Source organism: Lolium perenne, chromosome 4, assembly GCF_019359855.2.
Source record: "Lolium perenne isolate Kyuss_39 chromosome 4, Kyuss_2.0, whole genome shotgun sequence".
NCBI classification, from domain to species: domain Eukaryota; kingdom Viridiplantae; phylum Streptophyta; class Magnoliopsida; order Poales; family Poaceae; genus Lolium; species Lolium perenne.
Window position 1 is genome coordinate 168,473,652 of NC_067247.2, and position 14,549 is coordinate 168,488,200.

At 39.7% G+C, this 14,549-nt stretch overlaps 1 protein-coding gene across 1 annotated transcript in view; it reads left to right on the forward strand.

Moving 5' to 3' along the window:
- The first annotated feature begins 697 nt into the window (after positions 1–697).
- The window catches only part of LOC127294759 (alpha-L-arabinofuranosidase 1-like), a 163,730-nt gene continuing 149,878 nt past the window's right edge, over positions 698–14,549 (forward strand). The window contains exons 1-2 of the mRNA XM_071818894.1: positions 698–793; positions 1,179–1,248. Coding sequence (XP_071674995.1) covers positions 773–793; positions 1,179–1,248 — 91 coding nt within the window. The 5' untranslated portion in view covers positions 698–772. The remainder of the gene's footprint in view (positions 794–1,178; positions 1,249–14,549) is intronic.

Sequence of the window (14,549 nt, forward strand, 5' to 3'; positions counted from 1 at the left end):
TTTTGGGCATGGTATGATTTCTCTTTGCATGTATATATAAGTGGGCTGGAACATGAGTATGCAAACATAAATCATAAAACAATAATCTAGTCCATAGTTTACATTCTACAGTATTGCCAGTATTGTAGCAATTGTTTCTCTTTGTCAAAGTGAAACTGGAATATGATCTTTACTGCTTTTAATTCAATCCATAGTTGACATTCTACAGTATTGCCAATATTGCCAGTATTGTAGCATATGTTTCTCTTTGTAAAAGTGAAACTGGAACATGATCTTTATCGATTTTAATCCATATCCATATTTTCCTTGGATAATGTTCGTTTTCCATCCAATGTCTGTGCGTCGCTTCCTTGGAGTCACTGCATCGTTTTCTTCGAGAAGAATTTCAACTATTTCCCTCCAGTTTTGTGTTTAACTTGAACATTCGAACTTCCAAAATATAGAAGAAGGGAAGACATATATAGCCATGTATATCAGATCAATGGAACCTGTGGAGTTGACAGCTTCACTCACATGTTTGGATGGATTACAAAATATTGCATGAGCTGGTGTAGTGTATATATCTTCCCTAATGAAAAAAGATAATTTTCAAACTTGTTAATTTTCTCCACTAACCGCGAAAAAATACATACTGCATGGTTGAAGAGATAATAATATGTCAGATTGGCGAAAGATAGAACTGCAATTATCAGCTCAAACAACATGCAGAACTTCAAGATTTGAGTTAACAACTTTCAAGAGGGGGGTCATATGGATAGATCAAGTGTCACTTATGCCTTCAGATACATATAAGGTGAATAGCTTTTTTTTATCTGCAACCTTGGTAACGTATTGGCTACTAACAATCACAAAGGATGTGATCTAAAAACAGTTGGTGAAGATTCTACAAAAATGTGTAATACCTCAAATCATAAAACCATATAGAAAGGCAGGCTTGTTTAGTTAACTAGCACTAGTATGTTTAAGTAAAATCAATCATCGCATTGTTTGACCATAAATGAAAATCTGTAATGAACAGATGTTTCTCCAACAGCTCTCGTTGCTGATCAAACGAAAAACTTACATTGATTTATAGAAATTTAAATAAAAATAAAAATGCAATCTTCTTTTTTAATGTCAGGTCATGCTTACTATGAGTCTACGAGAGCATTAATCGTCATTTTGTTCTAAACATACAGGGCCATGGCCTTCGCAAGGAACTCATACACATGCTTATGGATTTAAGACCACAGTTCCTACGATTTCCTGGTATTTCATATGCATTTCAATCAAGATCAACTAATAAAGGCTGCCCATATGTATTCTAAACTTCTAGTGTGTTTATGATACTTGTTTATATCAAATGATTTCTTGCAACCTTTTTAGTTTTAATATCATATTCAGCCTTGGAGGAGCATCAACGTACCGAAGTTTGGAGTTGACCGCTAAGTCTGGTGTGACAAGTGTTTGTCTAAGGTGGCGGCGTTTCTGTGGACGAGATGATGTCGCACCGTATTGGTGTCTTCAAGTTTCGCATTCGCCGAAGGCCCTTCAACCTATGACCGTTGAAGGGACGTCTGGCGACTCGGGTGGCGATCTCGTCACCCAACGCCGGTGAAGGCCTTGAAGGGAAGTGATGGCGTGTGATGCACACGTTCGTTGGGAACCCCAAGAGGAAGGTGTGATGCGCACAGCAGCAAGTTTTCCCTCAGAAAGAAACCAAGGTTATCGAACCAGTAGGAGATGAAGGCCACGTGAAGGTTGTTGGTGACGGAGTGTAGTGCGGCGCAACAACAGGGATTCCGGCGCCAACGTGGAACCTGCACAACACAATCAAAATACTTTGTCCCAACTTAACAGTGAGGTTGTCAATCTCACCGGCTTGCTATAAACAAAGGATTAAACGTATGGTGTGGAGAATGATGTTTGTTTGCAAAGAACAGCAGAGAACAATGATTGCAGTAGATTGTATTTCAGATGTAAAACAATGGACCGGGGTCCACAGTTCACTAGTGGTGTCTCTCCAATAAGATAAATAGCATGTTGGGTGAACAAATTACAGTTGGGCAATTGACAAATAAAGAGGGCATAGCAATGCACATACATATCATGATGACTAATATGAGATTTACTTAGGGCATTACGACAAAGAACATAAACCGCTATCCAGCATGCATCTATGCCTAAAAAGTCCACCTTCGGGTTAGCATCCGCACCCCTTCCAGTATTAAGTTGCAAACAACAGACAATTGTATTAAGTATTGTGCGTAATGTAAACAATACAAATATACTTAGACAAAGCATTGTTGTTTTATCCCTAGTGGTAACAGCACATCCATATCCTTAGAACTTTCTGTCACTGTCCCAGATTCAATGGAGGCATGAACCCACTATCGAGCATAAATACTCCCTCTTGGAGTTACAAGTATCAACTTGGCCAGAGCCTCTACTAGCAACGGAGAGCATGCAAGATCATAAACAACACATATATGATACATCAATAATCAACTTGACATAGTATTCCATATTCATCGGATCCCAACAAACACAACATGTAGCATTATAAATAGACGATCTTGATCATGATAGGGAGCTCACAAGATCTAAACATGATAGCACAAGAGGAGAAGACAACCATCTAGCTACTGCTATGGACCCATAGTCCAAGGATGAACTACTCACACATCAGTCCGGAGGCGGGCATGGTGATGTAGAGTCCTCTGATGTCTACGCACGCTTCTATTCCTGTAGACAGTGTTGGGCCTCCAAGAGCAGAGGTTTGTAGAACAGCAGCAAGTTTCCCTTAAGTGAATCACCCAAGGTTTATTGAACTCAGGGAGGCAGAGGTCAAAGATATCACTATCAAGCAACCCTGCAATTACGATACAAGAAATCTCTTGTGTCCCCAACACACCTAATACACTTGTCAGATGTATAGGTGCACTAGTTCGGCGAAGAGATAGTGCAATACAAGTAATATGGATGATTGTAAGTAGTAATTGCAATCTGAAATAAAGATGGCAGCAAGCAAACATGTAACAGAACTTGTTGGAAACGGTGTTTCAATGCTTAGAAACAAGGCCTAGGGATCATACTTTCACTAGTGAACTCTCTCAACATTGATCACATAACTGAATAAATAAATGCTACTTTCTACACTCTCTTGTTGGATAACAAACATCATTCATTGTGTAGGGCTATAAAAGCACACCTCAAGCCAGAGTAAACAAGCTCCACAACATCCGGATTTCATATTAAAGTAACCTCTAGAGTGCATAATAGACCGTTGCAATTTAGACCGAGTACTAACATAGCATACACACTGTCAACAATAGCTATGAAATGGGGAATAGATCGCATCAATACTATCATAGTAATAGTTAACTTTATAATCCGCGAGAGATTACAATCATAACCTATGCCAAGTACTACATGATGCACACACTGTCAACATTACATCATGGAGGAGGAATAGACTACTTCAATAACATCACTAGAGTAGCACATAGATTAATAGTGATACAAAGCTCATGATCACATAAAGATCACACCATGGGAGAGAGATGAACCACATAGCTACCGGTAGAGCCCTCTGCCTCGGGGGAGAACTACTCCCTCCTCATCATGGGAGACAGCAACGGCGATGAAGATGGCGGTGGTGTCGATCGAGATGACTCCGGGGGCAATTCCCCGTCTCGGCGGCGTGCCGGAACAGAGATTCTGTCCCCCGAATTGGAGTTTCGCGATGGCGGTGGCATCCCTGGAGTCTTTCTGGAGTTTCGTCAATTGGTGTAGGGTTTTCGGTTCTGGAAGAATATATAGGCGGAAGGGCGGCCTCGGAGGGGTCCCAGGGCGCCCTCACCACATGGCGGCGCGGCCAGGGTGGGACCCATGCCTCCCCATGGTGTGGGGCCCCCTTGGCCCCCCTCCGGCCCTTCTCTGGCTCTCCGGGTCCGTCTCGGCAAAATATTGACTTCCGTCTTCGTGGGGTCCAATTCCGAGAACATTTCCTGTGTGGAATTTCTGAAACCAAAAACAGCAGAAAGCAGGAACTGACACTTCGGCATCTTGTTAATAGGTTAGTTCCGGAAAATGCATAAAATCATTATAAAGTGTATATAAAACATGTGAGTATTTTTATAAAACTAGCATGGAACATAAGAAATTATAGATACGTTTGAGACGTATCAAGCATCCCCAAGCTTAGTTCCTACTCGCCCTCGAGTAGGTAAACGATAACAAGGATAATTTCTTAAGTGACATGCTACTATCATAATCTTGATCAATACTGTTGTAAAGCATATGAGATGAATAAAGTGATTCGAAGCAATGGTAAAGACAATGACTAAACAACTGAATCATATAGCAAAGACTTTTCATGAATAGTACTTTCAAGACAAGCATCAATAAGACTTGCATAGGAGTTAACTCATAAAGCAATAAATTCTTAGTAGAAAGTTTTGAAGCAACGCAAAGGAAGATATAAGTTTCAGCAGTTGCTTTCAACTTCAACATGTATATCTCATGGATAATTGTCAACACAAAGTAATATGATGAATGCAAATAAGTATGTAGGAATCAATGCACACAGTTGACACAAGTGTTTGCTTCTAAGATAGAAAGAAGTAGGTAAACTGACTCAACATAAAGTAAAAAAGAAAGGCCCTTCGCAGAGGGAAGCATGGATTACTATTTTTGTGCTAGAGCTTTTATTTTGAAAACATAGACACAATTTTGTCAACGGTAGTAATAATTCATATGTGTTATGCATAAGACATCCTATAAGTTGCAAGCCTCATGCATAGAATACCAATAATGCTCGCACCTTGTCCTAATTAGCTTGGATTTCCATGGATTATTATTGCATTACATATATTTCAACCAAGTGTCACAAAGGGGTACCTCTATGCTGCCTGTACAAAGGTCCAAGGAGATAGATCGCATTTGATTTCTCGTTTTTGATAGATCTCAACTAAGGACATCCAAACCGGGACAATGATAACCCACAAGTATAGGGGATCGCAACAGTCTTCGAGGGAAGTAAAACCCAAATTTATTGATTCGACACACGGGGACGTAAAGAATACTTATAAGCCTTAACATCTGAGTTGTCAATTCAGCTGCACCTGGAAAAGCACTAGTAACAGGGGTGATGTGAAAACAGCAGTAATATGAGAGCAATAGTAACAGTAAGACAGCAACAGTAACAGTAACACAGAGGCAATGGCACCAGAAAATAGTTGATACTACTTCCAATGTCATATAGAATGAGTATATGATGATGAGAGATGGACCGGGGTTCCCAGCGATCTACACTAGTGGTAACTCTCCAATAACAAGTGACAAGTGTTGGGTGAACAAATTACAGTTGGGCAATTGATAGGATTGAAATAGCATTAAGATAGAACATCAAGATTATTAATCATGTAGGCATGTTTTCCATATATAGTCATACGTGCTTGCAATCAGAAACTTGCATGACATCTTTTGTCCTACCAGCGGTGGCAGCCGGGCCTCAAGGGAATCTACTGGCTATTAAGGTACTCCTTTTAATAGAGCACCAGAGCAAAGCATTAACACTTGGTGAAAACATGTGATCCTCATACCTACGCCTTCCCCTCCAGTTGTCCCAATTTCTGTCACTTTGGGGCCTTTGGTTCCGGACATAGACATGTGCATACAACTTGTAGATACAATCTAAGCAATAATTATAGAGCTTAAATCTAAGATCATGCCACTCGGGCCCTAGTGATAAGCATTAAGCATAACAAGATTGCAGCAACAATAACTTCACAAACTTTATAGATAGACTAATCATAATGTATCATCCATCCGATCCCAACAAACACAACACTGATTACATCAGATGGGTCTCAATCATGTAAGGCAGCTCATGAGATCATTGTATTGAAGTACATGGGATAGAGAGTACCAACTAGCTACTGCTAGAACCCGTAGTCCATGGGGGAACTACTCACGGAGCATGATGGAGGCGGTGGCGTCGATGGAGATGGCTTCCGGGGGCACTTCCCCGTCCCGGCAGGGTGCCGGAACAGAGACTTCTGTCCCCGAATTGGAGTTTCGCGATGGCGGCGGCGCCCCTGGAGTCTTTCTGGAGTTTCTTCAATTCGTATCGCGTTTTTAGGTCGAAAGAGCTTATATAGGCGAAGAGGCGGCGCAGGAGGGGCACCAGGGCGCCCTCCCCATAGGCCGGCGCGGCCAGGGGCCTGCCCGCGTGGCCCTATGGCGTGGGGGCCCTAGGCCTCCCCTCTGACTCCCCTTCGGTGTCCTGGTCCGTCTCGGTGAATTATGATGTTTGGTCTTCGTTTCGTCGAATTCCGAGAATATTGCCCGAACAGCCTTTCTGGAACCAAAAACAGCAGAAAACATGAACTGGCACTTCGGCATCTTGTTAATAGGTTAGTTTCGGAAAATGCATAAAAACATTATAAAGTGTGAGCAAACCATGTAGGTATTGTCATAAAACAAGCATGGAACATCAGAAATTATAGATACGTTGGAGACGTATCAGCATCCCCAAGCTTAGTTCCTACTCGTCCTCGAGTAGTTAAACGATAAAAAGAATAATTTCTGTAGTGACATGCTACTTACATAACCTTGATCATACTATTGTAAAGCATAGGAGATGAATGAAGTGACTCAAGGCAATGATCTATAGTTGCTAACAAATAGATAACATATAGCAAAACTTTTCATGAATAATAATTTCAAGACAAGCATCAAAAGTCTTGCATAAGAGTTAACTCATAAAGCAATAAATTCAAAGTAAAGGCATCGAAGCAACACAAAGGAAGATTTAAGTTTCAGCAGTTGCTTTCAACTTTCAACATGCATATCTCATGGATAATTGTCAACACAAAGTAGTATAATAAGTGCAAATAAGCAAGTATGTAAGAATCAATGCACAGTTGACACAAGTGTTTGCTTCTAAGATGGAAGGAAGTAGGTAAACTGACTCAACATAAAGTAAAAGAAAGGCCCTTCGCAGAGGGAAGCAGGGATTAAATCATGTGCTAGAGATTTTTAAGTTTTGAAATCATATAGAGAGCATAAAAGTAAAGTTTTGAGAGGTGTTTGTTGTTGTCAACGAATGGTAGTGGGCACTCTAACCCCCTTGCCAAACAGACTCTCGAAGAGCGGCTCCCATGTTTATCACTCACATGTACTTTAGTTTTAGTTTATTTTTATTTTTGGGTGACACTCCTTCCAACCTTTGCTTTCACAAGCCATGGCTAACCGAATCCTCGGGTGTCTTCCAAGAATCACATACCACGAATGTGGTGACCCGGCATACCACTGCATGGTGTAGTATGCAAGTCTGATATAACACCAATGAAACACCGTTCCACTAGTATTATATCGCTCAGAGTGGTACAACAGAAACATATGCGGGTCCAAGGCATGTCTATAGAATTACAACATTGACTCTGTTACATAAGATCATCATAGCCTCCTACTTTACAATGAGGTAAATCTACAATTAAACTTCAGAAGAACGACTCGTAGTCTAATCCTATCACAAACTCTATTTGTAGAGTATTTGACTAGCTATAGGGGCTATGAATAGATTCTAGCTGAGTAGGAGCTAGGTTTAGGAAGCTAGTTCCCTTCTATAGCTAAACTAAGTTTTCTCCTTGTTGGATGTGGTATTTGACTCCTCTGACAGGGTCCTGTCTCTTGAAGTAGTTGTTGACTCCTCGGTCTTCGAGTTGCACTGTAGATCCTCCTTCGATGCCTCCATATCTAAGCAGGGGATTTAAGAGTGGGATGAGTACGAGCGTACTCAACAAGTTCATTATAGGAAAGAGGTGTTTAATGCACTAGCTACAGCATTAGACCAGAAAGTCTAATACCAATGCAAGTTTTCATAACCATTTCTTCAAAAGGTTGCTTTTATTCAGAAGAACTATGTCCGTCAGCCTTCACCGGTTTACTAGAACTTCATGGAGCTCCTTTCCGGCCGCGTTCGCAGTTCCATATCCCGGAACAGGGAGTGACAGGTCACGGTTCTTTACACTCTGCAGAGGTGTGTTGCTTTACCCATAAGAGATCTTAACCTTGGTGCCAACCGAGTCATGTTCTCGTCCACACTTCCTTTGGTGTGAGGCCCGGTATAAGGTCATAGCCAATCATATTCCTCTGCTACCTCATACACCCACCCTTTTGTAAGATTGTCTTCCCCTATATCCATGATGAGACCGTTCCGGGCATTTGTTCTCCCCTATACCGATTAAGGTAGACCGTTCCGGACATCTTACAATCCATCATAGACCACATTACCGTGGGGACTTAAGGCTTCCCCAGCCTACCGCTTGTCCCTCAGGATACAAGTGTCTACGGCAAGCGCATCTGTTGATGTACAAGAGGTGGAAATACAATTGACTATTCCGTCCCACTCCAGATCATAGACCGCATTACCGTGGGGACTTAAGGCTTCCCCAGCCTACCGCTTGTCCCTCAGGATACAAGTGTCCACGAAAAGCGCATCCGTTGATGTACAAGAGGTGGAAATACAATTGACTATTCTGTCCCACTCCAGATCTTATGGTTAACACGGGTATTACGGCACAAGAATCACTGGCGACATTTGTTGTTTAATCCTAGATGGATATAAACCCTTGCAATGGAACCTCCACCATATCAACACAATCCATGGTTCCATTGCCCACCACATAGTCATATTCATAGTTATGAAAGTAGTGGTTTTGGTTTTTATGCAATAGTGATAACCATAGTACTTTGCAAGTAATTTGATAGAAATACTCAAATGACATGAGCAAGTGATGAACTTGCCTTTCTTGACTGCAAGATTATGCAGGCAAGGTCTTCGATACGCAATAACTCCAAATTCTGAAATAGCATCATCGTCCGGTAAGGACGATGTTTAAAAGATTGGCAAGGATGCAATAATGTATAATAATAAGATGCAATCGCTCTAAGCGTGATCTAACCCCGACGATTTAGGATTAGTAAGTGGTAATGATTGGTTCAGGGTTTGTTGCACTTTTAGAGTGATTCACATACAAGGTTCTTACTCAGGTGTGATTACTTGGTATTATAAACAGGTAGCTAATAAAGCATAGTACTCAATTGAGCACACAAAGAATGATAATTGGCATAATGTTAACAAGTAAAGAACAGTGGTCAGTTTTAGTACTATATGGGATGGTTAATGATTGATTATCATATACTTTAAAAGAATAACTTTTTGAAGAACATGTACTTTGATAAAGAACAAGTATGGTGATTAGGTTTGTGGGTTGCTATAATTTATTTTGGTTCCAAGTAGTTTCTGGAGGAAGTATAAGCTGGATCCCAGCATAGTTGGATTCATCAACACCTAGGGTTTGTAAGGTTGAGCTAATCCTAGGCATCCTAAGCAATGATTCATACAAGGTTGCTATTAGGGCTGGTTCATCTTGTTGGTACTAGCTAGCTAGGGTTTATAGGTCCTTATAAGCAGGGTTGATGCTGATTCCTTATTTTCTTCAAAAGAATAACTTTTGAAGAACATACTTCTTAAATAATAAGAAGTATTACAATTAAGGTTGAGGTTGTCTTGTATTAGCCATTGGATCTCTAAGTGGAGAATGGTTGGTTTCTAAATAGGAGGGTTCATAAGTATCTCACACTAGTAGGGTTTAGTGGAACAGGGTTATGTAATGCAATATAGTAGGTATGGGTGCTGTTAGGGTTCATCACAATGGTGTGATGATTAATAGGAATGAATAAGGATGATGGCTTTGGCAACAGGATCTAGGGTTTACACTTGGTTAACCCTACTTAATTATCTAGGTCTGATGAAGATGAACACATGGGATACCCATATATTAGTGATAGGTCTTCTACATTTTATGTGTTCAAGACAAGTATTTAGTTGCTACTATGGTGCTATGATTTGGAAGAAGGTACCATGATCACATGTTCTAACCTAAGGTTTTAGGTTTAGGACAATTTAGGGTTCACATGTACTAATGGAACTAGGGTCTAAATGGCATTAGGGTTTTAGGATTACACATGAAATGATGAGTTCCTAGTTTTCTACCATATGGAATTAGTGTCGCATAATTACTATTTAGTTCACAAGTTAATAACTTCATTAATAAAGTTGAAGTTATTAATAACTTCAAAATAAAATAATATTCAATTTGGCTTTTTACTATTTTTAAATAATTTACTAATTAGGGTAATCATTAATTAGGGTTTTAAATCCTCCTGATAAGGATTAATAAATTAATAGTAAAGGAAAATTAATTTTAATGTTTTCCTTATTTACTTACTGGTTTTTATTTATTTTAGAGGGTTTTACTAATTATTGAATTTTAATTGAATTTAGATTTAAAAGAAAAGACTTAATTATTAAGTATAAAACAATTAAATTTTTATTAAAAATAAAAATTTCATATTATATTTTTATTGGATAAAGTTTTCTTTTCTAAGAATTTTGATATCTTATTTATAATTTTCTGAGTTATGATGAATTTCCTATAAATTTGCAAAGTTTCAGATATTAATGAAATTTGAAATTTAAACAGGAATACAACTTGTACCGGTTCAATTCTAACCACAGACAATGACAGATGGGCCCGAATCCATGTCAGCGGCCACATAGACAAAGACTGGTCAAAAGACCACGTGGGGGACCCACTGGCCACGACGCTCTCGCCGGCGGCTTGACGCCGGCGGCCAGAAAACGGCCGCGCCGCCGATTTAAGGCCTCCCCGGACGAACTAGTACTTGATTTCGAATCCCCACAACGTTCTGAGACCGATGGTGGTAGCGTTGCTTCCCGCCGGTCACCGGAGATGGCTCCGGCGAGCTCAACTGCGGCGGCTCAATCCGGCCGAGTAGCGGGATTGCGCTACGGTTGATCCTTAGACGAATAAAAAGGTGCCTGAGATGCGCAAGATCGACCTGAGGCGGTTGGTGAGCTCGGTGAAGCCTGGGGTAGTCGGAGATGGTGATGAGGTCGCGATTTCCGGCGATGGCCGGCGGACTGGATTGGCTTGATTGCGGCGATAGAGCTTTCCCCTTCTCGATTCCTTTCTCCTAGACACTCACTGCGGCATCGCGCTCCTCCTCATGTACTTCACGGACGGCGGGGTGCTTCACACCGGAAGCTAGCCGGAGTTTCTTCCGACAGAGGTGGTGGCGGTGTTCGGAAGAGATTGAGAGATAGAGAGAACGAGAGTGAGATAGAGATGACGGCAAAGATTAGGGGCGTCTCGGTGCTCCTCTCCGTGCTATTTATAGGACGAGGCGAGCTCGACGTGGTTTGAAGCGGTGGCGCGGGACGTGGCCGAGTCCCTTCTGTGCGTTGTCGACATTGGGGAAGAAGAGGTTCTCGTTTTTCTTCCTCAACGAATCGATGCGAGGGTCTGGGTTGGTTTTAGTCTTGGGCTGGGCTTCGTTGGTGGGCTGCTGCTGGGCGGTGCCACGGGCTGCACAACCAGGTAAGGTCTGGTAAGCCACTCCCCTTCTCTTTTCCATTTTTTTTCTTCTGTTTTGTATTTTCTATTTTTCTTTTTCCATTTTGAAACTAGTTTAGTTTTGTAGATCTATTCCTGGTTTAATTCATTAAAATATCTCAAGTAATAATTGCCTTGGTGATTTAATTAACATACTATGTTATAGTATTTAGCATTAACTCTATTGAATATCAGAAGAAGATATTCTCCATGGATATGAATGATGTTGTTAAATTTTTATGTGTTCATATTATTTCTATATAATTTTGTAAAGTCACCTGGTGATGATTAAGTATTTTCATTTAGTATTTCTATGTAAGAAATAATTCACATAGGAAGCTTTATTACTTAGGTTCTTATTTACGATGGGAATCTCAGAGATATGATTTCATGTGGTTAATTATTTCCATGGGTTTGGAACTTTAGTTTTGTTTTAATCCAGAATTAGAGATATGGTTTTCTTAAACCCTTGTTTTTGAAATATCTAGGGTAGATCCTATTCTTCTCTGGATTTATGTATTAGCTCAAGATGGATATTTGGGAGCATAATTTAAGTTTATTACTTATAATCATCAAGTAATGCACAAGTTAATTTGAGCTACGGACATAGGTTTTGTATATAATTCACTACCATATTAATTTGGCTAGGATGACTCACCCTTACCAATGATAGGTGGTTCATCTCAAAATATGATTAAGATGGCCACAAGTGCTTGGCTTAAACAAGGTCTTGGTATAATGCAATTACTTCTCTATTCACGATATTGGAAATGGTTTTAGGGTTGCTACTGATATCCCTATGATTTCATGTGGTGAATGAAATCTACTTATCCTATTAGGATTTAACTTATCCTCACATACCTCAAGAGCATGATCATGGATTAGGCATGATCAACTTGTTCTTAATAACTTTACCTCAAGTTTTTAGGGTTATGATCATTACTCAATTTATAATGATCAAGATTTGGCTTCCTAAGTTATCTCTCAAGAATTAGGTTTCTCAATCCCATGATCAAGCATTGTCTTGATCAATTAAGGTATAGCACTTCTATTTTACTTTCTAGGATAGGCATACTATGGTTGTCTCAACAGTTTATATCCCAGAAGAAGGCCTGAGATATTCACTTAGAATTCTTCTCATGAATGATGATATAACCATCTGGGTATAGTTCTCTCCCTCACATTCAAGTGTTGGCTTAACTTTCTTGAGTGTAACACCTTAGTTTGAGCTCTCTCTCTCATAGGAATAGTTTATTTAAGGTTTTTATGGTGTACTCCTAATATCTTCTTAGGTATCTAGGCTCAGGTTCCATTTGTCTAGCTTAATTGGGTTAGTCTCTTCCTCACCTTATCAATTCATGGATATGGCATTATTCCATGTGATAATAAGGTATCTCACCACTCCAAGATGAAATGGTTGTTCCTAATACTTTAGTTCAAAGGTTGTCCTTGATTCTTAAATAGGTAAAGCTTGGATTGATATGAATGGTCTCACTCATTTGGGAAGGACTTTAATACTAACCTGAGGTTAGACTCTATAGAGATTGATGTGATCATCAATGTCTATGTTAAATATAAATGGTTTATCTCTCTAGGAATTGTCTTGGATAATATCCTAGGGTTTCTCTTGAGGATAATGTTTTGAATACTTGGATGTATATCCAAGGTTTGGCTCAAGGTTTGTTATTGCTTCTCTAATAATTATAGTAGAACTCTCACCTCTCTAGGTTTGATGTATAGTGAGTTGGAATGTAGAAGAATATATACTTCTTGAGTTGATCTCCTTATCTTGTTTCCAAGATTGAAATAAAATGAATACCATGAGGTTCATGGTAGGATCAAGGATTGGTTTAAGACATGGAGAAGATAAGTGAAGAATAGTTTCTACAATTATTGTTACTTGATTTCCAATTAAATGGATGTTCATATGTTATGGCAAGGATTACCATATCACGGTCTGTTATAAGATCAAGCAATGGATCCTTGATTGAAGTGTTGTTGTGTGAGATTTAATTCCATTTGATCTAACCCCTTAGATCAAATCATCTCTACCCAAAACAAGATTTTAGCAAAGTCACATTGAGGTTTATAGCGCTTGACTTGATGAGCTACTTCAATTCCACCAAGGTCAAGTGAAACTTTAGTTACTGTGACTGTTTTACTTTAAAGCGCGAAAATTCCCCAGATTTTCTATGCATGAATGCAATGCACACATCTGTTTCCTCTATTTTTGTAACCCCAATACCTGGGATATTACAACAAAGGAGTGTCTATATTTTAGTTTTATTTAACGATGACACTCCTCCCCACCTTTGCTTTCTCAAGCCATGGCTAACCGAATCCTCGGGTACCTTCCAATCATTCACATACCATGGAGGAGTGTCTATTTGCAAAATTAAGTTGCTTACTGATGAATCAGAGCAAAACATGTGAAGAGAATTATTAATGAAAGTTAATTAATTGGGGCTGGGAACCCCATTGCCAGCTCTTTTTGCAAAATTATTGGATAAGCGGATGAAGCCACTAGTCCATTGGTGAAAGCTGCCCAACAAGATTGAAAGATAAAACACCACATACTTCCTCATGAGCTATAAAACATTGACACAAATTGAGAAGCATTTTGATTTGTTTAAAGTTAGCACATGAAGTATTTACTTGGAATGGCAGGAAATACCACATAGTAGGTAGGTATGGTGGACACACATGGCATAGTTTTTGGCTCAAGGATTTGGATGCACGAGAAGCATTCCCTCTCAGTACAAGGCTTAGGCTAGCAAGGTTGTTTGAAGCAAACACAAGTATGAACCGGTACAGCAAAACTTACATAAGAACCTATTGCAAGCATTATAATACTCTACACTATCTTCCTTGTTGCTCAAACACTTTTACCAGAAAATATCTAGACCTTAGAGAGACCAATCATGCAAACAAATTTCAACAAGCTCTACGGTAGTTCTCCACTAATAGGTTTAAACTACATGGTGCAAGAACTTAATCATGATCTACTTGAGATCTCAAAACAATTGCCAAGTATCAAATTATTCAAGACAATATGAGGCATTTTCTGTTTCCAACCAAATA